Source organism: Manis pentadactyla, chromosome 15, assembly GCF_030020395.1.
Source record: "Manis pentadactyla isolate mManPen7 chromosome 15, mManPen7.hap1, whole genome shotgun sequence".
Classification (NCBI taxonomy): domain Eukaryota; kingdom Metazoa; phylum Chordata; class Mammalia; order Pholidota; family Manidae; genus Manis; species Manis pentadactyla.
This window is the reverse complement of record NC_080033.1, coordinates 41,716,250-41,729,775: the sequence shown is the minus strand read 5'-3', so window position 1 is coordinate 41,729,775 and position 13,526 is coordinate 41,716,250. Positions and strand designations below refer to the sequence as shown.

Below are 13,526 nucleotides of genomic sequence, written 5' to 3'. Positions count from 1 at the left end.
TCCTCAAAATATGGTCCAAAGACTATCTGCATGGGAAGCAGCTGGGGTTCCCATGCAAAACAAAGATTCTCTTCTTCCAGGCCCAGGTGGAGTGGCATTGTCCCACCTCCTCTGAAGTTTAGCACAACCAGATGACTTGCCTTAACAATGAAATGGACTTGGGAAGTAGCATGGAGTTTTAGAAGCCAACATGCACCTTTCCCCAACCTATTTTCTGCCGCAGCAATCATGGAAGCATGGAGAGGGGACGTCCCTTAGCCTACATCCCTGGGTGTAAAGGCTGCAGAGCAGAGAGACCCCAACCCTCACCCCACCCACTTCTCCAGCTGACCTGCGATGGTTACGTAACGTGAGTGAGAAATACACTGTTGTCGTTTTAAGCCCCTGAGATTTCAGAGGCATTTGATTCCATAGCACCTTTGTGTCATGAGTTTTTAAAATTCATATCTAAATGGGCTCTCATTCCCACTCTGTGAACTCACTCAGGCCCCTCACTTTGCCTTAGAGCACTTGTAATGTCCCTCCCAGAGTGACTTTGAAATGTAATGAGCTTCTTCTCACATTTCTACCAGCTATACATCCAGAGCCCCAAGGGGAAAGCCTACCCTTGAGCAGAACACCTATCCACTGCCTGGGTCATCTACAGGCCCCTTAACCTCTTGATTTTTTGAAGTCTTACTTGTAAAATCACAAAGGTTCTATGAATTACCATCTGGGGCAGGTCAAGGTTAAGAAGAACTTGTCTTTGCTTTTATTTTTCCCAACTGGAGTGCCTTCCCTCTCCTCTCCATAGGTCCCAAGGCACACTGCCCTTCAGGCGCACTGCCAAGGAGCCTTCACTGATTCCCTAGTCCACCCAAATCTCTGCCTTTCCAACTGTGGGATCCTTAGGCTCAGTGCCAAACACCCTGGCTGTCTCTTAGGTTAATCTTGCCCTTCAAGCCAATCTCAGAATGTGGGCCTCTTGGCCTCCCGTGCCAGCCCACAGGTACATTCTACAGGAAATGGCTACTTGACTAAGGCATGGATACGGAGAGCTAGATGGAAGGGCCAGGTAGGGTGCCCCTCTGCCTCCACCCTGCTCTCTTTCACAAGAGAGCCTGAAGCCTGTCCCTCAAGTCGCAAGGTTCCATATGTGACCTCACTGGGTATCGATGACCTCACTGTTGCCTCGGCAGCGTGACTACGCAAACCCAGTGTTCTTGGAGAAGCACTCCTACCAGTTTGAGACCAGAGAGCAGTCTGGCTGCCTGAGAATGTCTCACCAGATTTACATCCAGTGTAACTTATTCTCTGTGCCCTGGCAGGGCTGCGCAGCAGGTAGGCTGAGGCGGGGCATCTGTACAAGAGTCACTGGTGGGCACACAGCCTCACCTGGCTACCACCTGGCTTCTCCTTTCGGGCTTGCCCCCAATACGTCAGAACTTCCCCAGCTGTTAACTAATACCAGTGTTTCTGCTCACTGCTGAGGGCAAGTGAAATGTCATCCCTGGGCAAGCATTCAGAAAGTTACTAATCTTTATAAATGTAGCCTTCCCTCCACCTTTGGGCTACAAGTGCTTCATTCCAGACCCTTGGGGAAATGGCAAGTGAATGATACTGAGGTAGGAATGAGGCTGGCCTGTTCTAGGACCAGCAGAATAGCCAGTGTGATGGTTAGCCTCCTAGCAAAAGTCAAGAGCATTTCTGTGTAAACGGAGCAGTTTGAGAAAGAGGTGTTGAGGGACACTCATAACCTCACCGTCCAACCTGGGCCCCTTCACCATGCTGTCCACATGGGTCCCCTCAGACACATACCAGACTGAGCCTCTGAGTAGCAGGTAAAAGGGTGTCATACCGATGGGAAGAGCAGAAGAGTCAATGGGAGTGATAAAGGGAAACTGAGACCTAACGGCTCAGGGAAAGACGTCTCAGATGTTGCGCTGATGTGAGCCTAGACTACATACCCACATTCTGGCCTGAGCCTCCTGGTCACTCTGCTTTGGGATTTGGCCTTTTTCAAATCTACATGAAAGTATCAGAGGGCTAGAGTTCAGCGTGGTTGAAGAAGGCAACACAGATGGGGCTCAAAGGGAGAGGGGTTCTTAACTGATTCGTGTAAGATTATTTTTTCCAAAACTGGAAAGGTATTTCCACTAAAACCGCCTCAGAAGTGAGAGACTTTAACAAATGCTTCCTCTGTTGTGGAAGGGAGAGATGGAGGGGATCCTGATTGTAATCATTTTCAGGTTGAGTTTTTTTCTGGGAGTGGGGAACAGATTTCCTGGTCTCCTGCTGCCACAGCCTCCATGGAATTGCTTTGCAGCCAACATTGCTTCTCTAGGAGATTCATAGAGGTGATGGGCCAAGTCTGGGTTGTAGATGCCAAGCAGATCGAATGGCTTCAGCCAGAAACTCAGAGAGACATGACAGAGGGAAGGTTCTGGCAGGACACTGTGTACAGGAAGAGTAACTGATCAGCTCTGGTTTTCTCTGCAGCAGCAGCAGCGGCTTCCCCTTCGGCTACAACCTCTTACCACCACATTATTGACGAAGGGCATATTAACGCCCAGTTCTATTGGAACGGACAAACCATCCCCCTCATTGGTGGCTACCAAGCCTATGTGATGGCACCTATGCCCACCCCAGTGGAAGAGAAGCCCCTCCCCAGGCGGGCACCCAAGAGACCTGCAACAAACTCATTCTCAGATGAAGAACTAGGTTGCCCCCCAGCCAAAATTCAGCGGCTACAACCTACTGCCAAGAGGGAGACCCCACAGAAGCGTGCTGGCAGAGCCACTGCTGGAAAGAGGGCACGACGTTAACAGCTGAAATACAGTGGTCCCACTTCCCAACCCCATCACCACCTCCCACCCCACATTAACTGTAGTTTTCTAATAAATTTCTAGTTTTCGTAATAATTTATTGGCTGCAGTTATGTATTTATTAGTCACATACCGTTAATAAAAAGTGCGATCTTTTCCCAGCGTCAGTGTGTTGTGTTGTCTCAGTGCCCGGAAAGCTTCTGCCAGGCGCACCCACACGATGTGTGTCCTTGTGTCTTGCCCCAGTCCAGTCCTGGGGCCACCTGGCGGTGGGGACATGCCCTGGTCGGGGCAGAAGGATTCTGGGCGGCTGGCCCCTGCCCACCTCCTGGGGTTGTCACAATCGGTCCCAGGCTGAGCCCACATTCCCATCCTCGCATGCTTTGGTGCCGTCCCGCCACTGCCCTGGTTAATGCAGGAGCCGGGAGCCAGAGCTGCCATTAAAAGAACTGTCATTTATGAGTATATTCTCCCATATTATAGGATGTCTTTTTGTTCTACTGATGTCCTTTGCTGTATAGAATCTTTTCAGCTTGATGCAGTCCCACTTGTTCATCTTTGCTTTTCTTTCCCTTGCCTGGGGGGATATATTCATGAAGAAGTTGCTCGTGTTTATGTCCAAGAGATTTTTGACTGTTTTTTGCTAAGAGTTTTAAGTTTTCATGGCTTACATTCAGGTCTCTGATTCTTTTGAAATTTACTTTTGTGTATGGGGTTAGACAATAATCCAGTTTCATTCTCTTACATGTAGCTGTCCAGTTTTGCCAATACCAGCTATTGAAGAGGCTGTCATTTCCCCACTGTATATACATGGCTCCTTTCTCATATACTAATTGACTGTATATGTTTGGGTTAATATCTGGACTCTCTGTTCCACTGGTCGGTGGGTTTGTTCTTGTGCCAGTAACAAATTGTCTTGATTACTGAGGCTTTGAGGTAGAGCTTGAAGTTGGGAATTGAGTTGCCACATGCTTTATTATTCCCTGTGATGAATCCCACTTGATCATGGTATTTGCTTTGGCTATTCGGGGTCTTTTGTGGTTCCATATGAATTTTAGAACTATTTGTTCCAGTTCATTGAAGAATGCTGTTGGTATTTTGATAGGGATTGCATTGCACCTGTAGATTGCTTTAGGGAGGATGGCCATTTTGACAATATTAATTCTTCCTAGCCAAGAGCATGGGATGAATTTCCATTTGTTAGTGTCCTCTTTAATTTCTCTTAGGAGTGCTTGTAGTTTTCAGGGTATAGGTCTTTCACTTCCTTGGTTAGGTTTATTCCTAGGTATTTTATGCTTTTTGATGCAATTGTGAATGGAATTGTTTTCCTGATTTCCCTTTCTGCTAGTTCGTCGATGGTGTATAGGAAAGCAACAGATTTCTGTGTATTAATTTTGTATCCTTCAGCTTTGCTGAGTTCTGATATTACTTCTAGTATTTTCTGAGTGGAGTCTTTAGGGTTTTTTTAATGTACAATATCATGTCATCTGCAAATAGGGATAGTCTGACTTCTTTACCAATCTGGATTCCTTGTATTTCTTTGTTTTGTCTGATTGCCAGTAGGACCTCCAATACTATGTTGAGTAACCGTGGGGAGAGAGGGCATCACTGTCTTGTTCCTGATAATGGAGGAAAAGCTTTCAGCTTCTCGCGGTTAAGTATGATGTTGGCTATGGGTTTGTCATATACGGCCTTTATTATGTTGAGGTACTTGCTCTCTATACACATTTGGTTAAGAGTTTTTATCATGAATGGACATTGAATTTTGTCAAATGCTTTCTCAGCATCTATGGAGATGATTGTGTGGTTTTTGTTCTTCTTTTTGCGGATGTGGTGGATGATGTGATGGATTTTGTACCGTCCTTGCATCTCTGTGTTGAATCCCACTTGATCAAAGTGTAAGATCCTCTTGATGTATTTTTGAATTCTGTCTGCTAATATTTTGTTGAGTATTTTTGCATCTATGTTCATCAGGGATATTGGTCTGTAATTTTCTTTCTTGGTTGGGTCTTTGCCTGGTTTTGGTATTAGAGTGATGCTGGCTTCATAGAATGAGTTTGCAAGTATTCCTTCCTCTTCTATTTTTTGGAAAACTTTACGGAGAATGGGTATTATGTCTTCTTATTATGTATGGTAAAATTCAGCGGTGAATCCACATGGCCTGGTAGTTTTGTTCTTCAGTAGTTTTTTGATTACTGATTCAATTTCATTGCTGGTAATAGGTCTGTTTAGATTTTCTGTTTCTTCCTTGGTCAGTCTTGGAAGGTTGTATTTTTCTAGGAAGTTTTCCATTTCTCCTAGGTTTTCCAGCTTGTTAGCATATAAATTTTCATAGTACTCTCTAATAATTCTTTGTATTTCTGTGCGTTCTATCGTGATTTTTCCTTTCTCATTTCTAGTCTGTTTATGTGTGTAGATTCTCTTTTTTTCTTATTAAGTGGGGCTAGGGGCTTATCTTATTTTGTATACTTTCTCAAAGAACCAGCTCTAGGTAACCTTATTTTTTCTATTGTTTTACTCTTCTCAATTTTATTTACTTCTTCTCTGATCTTTATTATGTCCCTCCTTCTCCTGACTTTGGGCCACATTTGTCCTTTCTTTTCCAGTTTCAGTAATTGTGACTTTAGACTATTCATTTGGGATCCTACTTCCTTCTTCAAATAGGCCTGGATTGCCATATACTTTCCTCTTAGAACCGGCTTTGCTGCGTCCCACAAAAATTGGGGCTTTTTGCTGTTGTTGTCATTTGTCCCCATATATTGCTTGATCTCTGTTTTAATTTGGTCGTTTATCCATTGATTATTTAGGAGCATGTTGTTAAGCCTCCATGTGTTTGTAAGCCTTTTAGCTTTCTTTATACAATTTATTTCTAGTTTTGTACCTTTGTGATCTGAGAAGTTGGTTTGTAGAATTTCAATCTTTTTGAATTTACTGAGGTTCTTTTTGTGGCCTAGTCTGTGGTCGATTCTGGAAAATGTTCCATGTGCACTTGAGAAGAATGTGTATCCTGCTGCTTTTGGGTGTGGAGCTCTGTAGATGTCTGTTAGGTCCATCTGTTCTAGTGTGTTGTTCAGTGCCTCTGTGTCCTTACTTATTTTCTGTCTGGTTTACCTGTCCTTTGGAGTGAGTGGTGTGTTGAAGTCTCATAAAATAAATGCACTGCATTCTCTTTCTCCCTTTAATTCTGTTAGTATCTGTTTCACATATGTCGGTGCTCCTGTGTTGGGTGCATACATATTTACAATGGTTATATCCTCTTGTTGGACTGACCCCTTTAGCATTATGCAATGTCCTTCTTTATCTCATTTCTTTGTTTTGAAGTCTATTTTGTCTGATACTAGTACTGACACACCTTTTTTCTCCCTATTCTTTACATGAAATATCTTTTTCCATCCCTTCACTTTTAGTCTTATGTATATCTTTGGGTTTGAGGTGAGTCTCTTTTAAGCAGCATATAGATGGATCTTGCTTTTTATTCATTCAATTACTCTGTCTTTTGATTGGTGCATTCACTGCATTTACATTTAGGATGATTATCGATAGATATGTACTTGTTGCCATTGCACGTTTGGATTCATAGTTCGGAAATCTTCAAAGGTAGCCTCTTTCCTATCTAACCTTCTAACATCTCTCTTATTATACTATTATAAACACAGTCTGGTGATTCTTTATTTCTCTCGTTTCTTATTCTTATTCCTCCATTTTTTATGTTAGATGTTTTATTCTGTACTCTTTTGTGTTTCCTTTGTTTTTGTGAATAGTTGATTTTATTTTTTGCCTTTAGTTAGTATTTGGTTGGTCAGCTTTCTTTGCTGTGATTTCATTTTCTCTGGTAACATCTATTTAGTCTTAGCAGTGCTTCCGTCTAGAGCAGACCCTTTAGAATACCCTGTAGAGGTGGTTTGTGAGAGGCAAATTCCCTCACTTTTTGCTTGTCTGGGAATTGTTTAATCCCTCCATCAAATTTAAATGATAATCGTGCTGGATACAGTATTCTTGGTTCAAAGCCCTTCTGTTTCACTGCATTAAATAGATCATGCCATTCTCTTCCGGCCTGTTAAGGTTTATGTTGAGAAGGGTGTGTTCTCCTGCAAGAACAGTGAGCCTTTGTGCCTTCTGGACCTTGCACCAGCTTCCACTGCCTGTCCCGGTTAGCTGCACACTAGGAGGAGACTCTGTGTGGTTGCTGTGGGTGGGGCCACTTCCCGCTGCTCTGCAGCTGTGGCAGGTCAGCTGGGTTACTTGTAGCGCCAGCCAGGGGGAACAAATGGCAGGCTGCTTATCGCTGTGAGGTGCTTCGGAGCTTCGTTACCCGCCAGGGGTTAGGGGGCCTGAAGTTTCTCAAGATTCCCAGCTTGCTGGGCTGAGTGTGGTGGCACAATTTCGTTCAGCTCTTGAGCCCTCCCTCCTTTAAGACTTTTAAAAAGCGCTCGCTTTTCTTTTGTGCAAGGAGAGCTGGCTGTGGGGACCGGCTCGCAGTCTCTGTCTCAGATTCTACCCTTCTGTTTCTCTAATATCCAGCACACCATGCAATGTGTGTCTGCACTCCTGGTGCAGATTACTAGGGCTGGTTATTAAGCAGTCCTGTGCTTCCACTCCCTCCCCACTCTGACTCGTTTCCTCCTGCCGGAGAGCTAGGGTGGGGGGAGTGCTCGGTTTCTGCTGGGCCGCGGCTTTGTATCTTACCCCCTTCATGAGATGCTGAGTTCTCGCACACGTAGATGTAGCATGGGTGTTGTACTGTACCCTCTGGTCTGTTGTTTAGGAATAGTTGTGCTTGTTGTATTTTAAAAATATATACAGTTTTGGGAGATTTCTGCTACCCTACTCACACCACCATCTTTAGCCAAAGTCAGTTAATGTGATTTTTACATACACATTAACACAATTTCCTCCAAATACTCAACAATTCTGTCTCAAATTAATCATTCTGATCTCCTTTCTGTTCTAAAACACATTTTTTCCAAATGTAAAAACCAAAAGCTCAAACCTGTTCTTCAGCTTTGCTTTTGGCTTCCCTAGTTACAAATAGTAAGTTTTGGCCTCTTGATTTTCAAAATGGATTTTACTAATAAAATGCATCAGGTTTAGCCATTGTGAGCTCCTGCTTAAGAGAGCTAAATTTGTTTTATTTAATAGTTTTGTTGTAAAATATTTCAAAAATAGAAAAAAGTATTCCACTCTTAATCTTAACACAGTCCCTATTTAGTTAGTTTTTTATTAAAGGAAATATACATAGCTGGAGTCTAATTTTCTCCTTCCTTCCAAGCATAATCACTTCCTTGAATTTGTTTTTGTATTTGATACACATATATACTTCTATATTGGAGAAATGTTTAGTACTGAATTTTTTAGACATTATATAATACAAGTAATTCTGTAACTGGTTACTCTCACTTTTTAAAGATTTATAATGGCTGATTCATGAGGTTCTAATTCATTCATCTTAATTTCTGTGTTAAAATTTGTTGTATGGTTTTACCACATTAATGTTAAATCACGTTTAAGTTGTTTCACTTATAATTTTTCACAATTATCAATAAAGCAGTTTTGTTTCCTCCTTTCAATAGTTACCTATCTTTTCCTTGATTTATTCTACCAGTGAGAGTTCTATTACAATAGTAAGGAGAAGCTTGATGTGGATTTGTTCATTCCTCCTTTAAATTTTGGCAATTTTTACCTTTATACTTTGGGAGTATTTTGTGTGGTGCATACACATTCATACTTTTTATGCCTTCTTTTATAGACTGGTCTTGTTTTTTATTATGTCGTATTCCTTTTTTATCCCAAATAATGCCTTTCACATTAAGTTGCATTTGTTGTTATGTCAATACTATTTTGTAACTAAGTCCTCTTCACCATTGTCAGTTTGGAAACTAAAACAGTGCATATTTAAAAATTTTCCTAATAACATATATGTTCTACATTTTTAAGCTTCTCACTAGTAAAATTTCTCAGATTCATCACTTAATCTTACTTTCATTTGTTACATGTTTATACTTTACAACTCTTTGTGCTTTAAATGTTTCTATAGCACTTGTTTTTTCAAAATAACAAGTGTATTTGAATTATCTCTGAAGGTATTAATAGTTTTAAAAAAGCTGTCTTCGCCTTTTAGTCCTTGTTTCTTTCAAGTTAATTTTATGTTTTGTTTTTAGTATCTATCTCTCATGTTGGAGAAGTCCCTCAGAAGTCTGTTATCTTTGGTCGTTTGCTCATTTAGGAATGGCAAACCAAAAGCCAAAAGCCAAAAGCCAAAAAAACAAAAGAAAAGTTGACAGGTAGTCTGAATGGTTGAAGCTTACTGACTGAACTCCTTGAAGGGTAAGCTGGCTTTTTCTTATTACATCATTATCTTTAAGATTTGGCCTGGTTAGATTCACCAAAGAAATTCCTTAGTCTTCTTAAGGATGGCATTACCAAGTATATATATATATATATATTCATTTAATCCCCATTTAGTAGCGCCATACCTCAAATACCAATGCAACCCAGAGATCTTCTATTTTACCCTCTCCAGATAATACACTTTCCATGATTCTTCACTCTGGCTACGTGGAACTGAAAAGGGTATTTAGTGATCTGACCTGTTCTAAAGAACTTTCCGTCAAAGCCCCTTTCCTTTAAGTCCCACTTTCAGGCTTCCTTATGTCACAAACTCCTGACGCTTCTGGGCAAATCTGTGAAGCAAATCAGGTGGTTGTTGCCTTTTCTTACTGCTGACCTAGGATTTAACTCTCCTTGGTTCATTAAGTCAGTTACCACTGATAGATTATCTGCTTCAAAGTTCCAGAATTTTGTTACTTCCTTTCCCATTCTCTCCACTTTTGAGGGTTTATGCCTATCTATTTTTTAATTATGGAGTTAAGCATACTCAAACATAGGTGGAATAACACGACAGAATCATCAGGTCCCATCATTCAACTTCAATAATTATAGGCTCATGGCCACCTCTGCTTCATCTATATCCTGTTCACTCCCCAACTTCCCATATTATTTTGAAGTAAATCTAAGATATCAATCATTTCATTGATAGATATCCAAATATCTTTTAGCAATAAGTAAATAAGGCCTTCTTAAAACAAAACATACCAAAAAACCCACCAAACTACACTTTCACTATCAGCCCCAAGAAATGCAGTAACACCTCCTTAGTATGTGGCATACCAATATACAATTATCTAATAATAAAGACAATAAAAATTTTTTCCTTGGGTTTCTGTTTCAATCAGGATCCAAATAAGGCCTGCACCGTAACTGGTTGAAGACTCTTAAATCTCCTGTAGGTTATAGTAGAGTTTTCAGTCTTGGCATTTTGAGAAGCACAGCTCTTCCTTTTTTGGGTGGCTCACTGCATCGTTCACCTCTACCTACTAGATGCCAGTAATGTGCTCATAGTTGTGAGAACCCTTGGTTGGAGGTTCTCCAACCAAGATGGATGGAGGAAGGACTGGGACACAAAATTGTGTCTTGTTGAGAACCATTGGTTTATAGATGGCCTCTCTTATGTCCTCCGCTCCTACTATTTATTTGTTGAACAATGTACCAGGATCATCAATGAAACTTATTTTTCAATTGTCTAAAATTGGCAACATGCTCATCACTAAGGAAGATGCTAAATAAACTATGGAATATCCATACTATAAACTACTAAGCAGGCATTTTAAAAATGAGATAGATTTACACAAATACAGGTGGGAAGACCTTTAAGACCTACTCTTTGTCACCAACTTAGAAATGGACACATTGTTTGATGACAATATGTAAAACCCAACCAAACTATTAACACTGATATTTTCTAAACTGGAACTTGAATTGACAGTGAAGGTTAAGGGATCTTTAACATTACCTGTAATCCTTGAACCTTTTATAGGGTACTAGGTTAAGTACTTTTCATAACTAAAAATAAAATTAAAAAGAAAACAAGAATGTTCTTACCTAGATGATTTTGTAGCTCTTGTGTCTGCCCATCCTCAGTTGGAGTAATGAGATCCCATATGAAGCCTTTCATTTTCTCATCTCCTCGATAGTGGATAAGGGATTAATGCTAAGAGTGCTCGGCAAATTATTTCTACATCATCCTCATTTAGCTGCCTTTTAAAACGGCCATGAGACAGAATCTCTCTCCATCGGCCCCATCTGGTTGAAGAAGTGTATTTATTTACACTAATGTTAACTTCTAGAGAATACTGTTAACAGATAAAAGTTTTGAAAAGTCCAAAAAAACATTTTGTCATCAATTGGGTTTACATCTAATATTTTCCCCCATGAGTAAAATACAGAGCCATGGTATAGTAACTTCTAGTTTATTTTATTCAATAGTGATCAACAGCATTATCCATTTTACATTACTGGATATGCTAATATGAGAACAAGGAATGTGACATTAGTGATGCATTTAAATTTAAAACAGGGGCATCCCATTGTTCTATTAAACATATGTTAAACATATAAATTTAGGTCCTTTAAAAATAGATTTGATTGATTCTAAAAGATAACTAATATAGTATATAGTATATGCTCTCTTATATATCAGACTACTGGTAAAAAATATTAAAAATAGTGTTTTACCCATAAACTAGCAGATTTTTCTCTACTCTAAAGCATTCAGTTCTTCCATAGCCATTGGAACAATCACAGGGTCTCCGGAGTTTGGGCTTTTCATCACCTTTACTTTCAGCTTCAGATAATTCAGTGAATTCATCTTTTGTGGCACTAAAGGGTCTTGTTTGCTTTCTAATTGTTGGAATGTCAATAACCAAACTCTTTTGTAAAATTTAATAGCTATTATTTGAATTTGTTTTTGCACTGTTTTATGTTGTCACCTTTCAAATTGTACAAACATTAAAGTATAGAAAGCCAGAAAAAGAAATCACTCATGAGTCCATCAACCTACCACATCAACTTAAAATTTTTTATATTACATTAAAATCTTCATTACCATATATATGTAATTTTATGACATTACAGTTATAGGATAAAAGTTACTTGCAGTGTTATTATTAATATGAAAGATGTATGGTTCTGCAATAACCAAAAATATACTTTGAATTTATGCATAATTTTCTCAGTTAATTAATAATTTTAGATTTTAAAATTTTTAAATAAATTAGGCTAAAGTAAGTCTTTGTGATATAAGTTTATCCTAAAGATAAATTCAAATGAAGGGAAATATCCAGGAAAGGAAACATTGATCAAAGGATATAAATATTTTATAGATCTAGAAACATGTTTCATGTTTTCCAAAAATTATACTAATAAACAAAAACCAAGGTAGAAGATTAAACAGAACGGTGGCCTGACAAGCGCAGCAGAAACCTTGAGCTGCAACCACATATAACATGAAAATACAGCAAATACAACTAATCCTGAGAGAGTGACCAGAAAGAACACTGCAAGAGACGGCCAATACCTGGAAAAAGAGACGACCTCATGGAAAACGATATAGCAGCAATGCCGTGATCCAGCAGGATCCAAGCTCTCCTGACTCCAGTTCATTGGCAGGAGGAAGAGAAATGGAGCACGGAGGGAGTAGAAGCCCAGGACTGCTAAATACCCAACTCTGGAGATCTACTCGGGCAGCATGAGCCCACATTACATGTTGCTCTGGAGATTAGAGGGAATGGAAAGAAAACATGGGCAGGATACTAAGAGGGACAAAAATTCCAGCCACTTGTGGAGAACAAGGACTCACAATTGGATGCTCTGGGACAAAAGAAAAGTCGGGCACTTTGAAAGACTTTTCAATAGTCAGAGGGCTGCTACAGAAGGTTACACACAGCTTGCTGTTCAGGAGAAATAACAGGGTGAAAAAAATGATCCTGACACACTCAGCCCAGCAGTTTGGGAACTTTCAGGAGCTTCAGGCACTCCATCCCCCTGGCTGGCAATGCAGTCCCAAGAACCCCCACCCCAAAATATGCAGCCTGCGGCTCCTTCCCAGAAGACAGCACTGGTTTGCAAACCTGCTACCCCGTCATTGAGCCAGACTAGCCAGAGGGTGGCCCTGCGGCAGACTCAGGGCTATAACGCAGAGGCGTCTCTCTCAATGCTCAGCCCACTGGTCCTAGCAGTGGAGGCAGGCATTGAGGCCTGGAAGCAGGAAAGACTGTTTCCTCCTGGGAGGCACTGGCGTCGTGCACTTGTAACCCGCACCATCACTCAAGGGACTGGGCAGCTCCAGAGACTAGAGCTACTGGGCATTAGAGGGTGCTGCCAGCACAAAGTTAATTATTACATAGGAATCATTACAAATATGAAATGGAAAAAGAATCTGTCACAAACCAAAATCCCTCAAACATCAGAAAGGGGACTAAGTGAAACTCAAATCACCATACTTCTGATAAGGATTTCAAAATAAAAATCATAAACATGCTCACAGAGCTACAGAAAAATATTCAAGAACATAGGGAGGAATTTAAGAGACAGAAACTTTGAAAAATACAGTATCTGAAATGAAACATACAATGGAGGGACTTAAAAGTAGATTAGATGAGGTAGAGAAGGTAAATGAAATAGAAATTAGAGAACAGGAATACAAAGATGCTGAGGCACAGAGGAAAAAATGATCTCTAGGAATAAAAGAATATTGAGAGAACTGTGTGACAAATCCAAATGAAACAATATTCGCATTATAAGGGTATCACAAGAAGAAGAGAGAGAAAAATGGATAGAAAGTGTCTTTGAGGAAATAATTGCTGAAAACTTCCCCAATCTGTGGAA

General features: G+C 40.3%; 1 protein-coding gene across 1 annotated transcript; it reads left to right on the top strand.

Moving 5' to 3' along the window:
* Nucleotides 1-1,154: 1,154 nt before the first annotated feature.
* LOC130680979 (DPEP2 neighbor protein-like) lies at nucleotides 1,155-2,804 on the top strand. The gene is made up of 2 exons (XM_057492876.1): nucleotides 1,155-1,320; nucleotides 2,479-2,804. Exons 1-2 carry the CDS (start codon nucleotides 1,155-1,157, stop codon nucleotides 2,802-2,804), a joined length of 492 nt encoding a protein of 163 aa, XP_057348859.1.
* The last annotated feature ends 10,722 nt before the right edge of the window (nucleotides 2,805-13,526 follow it).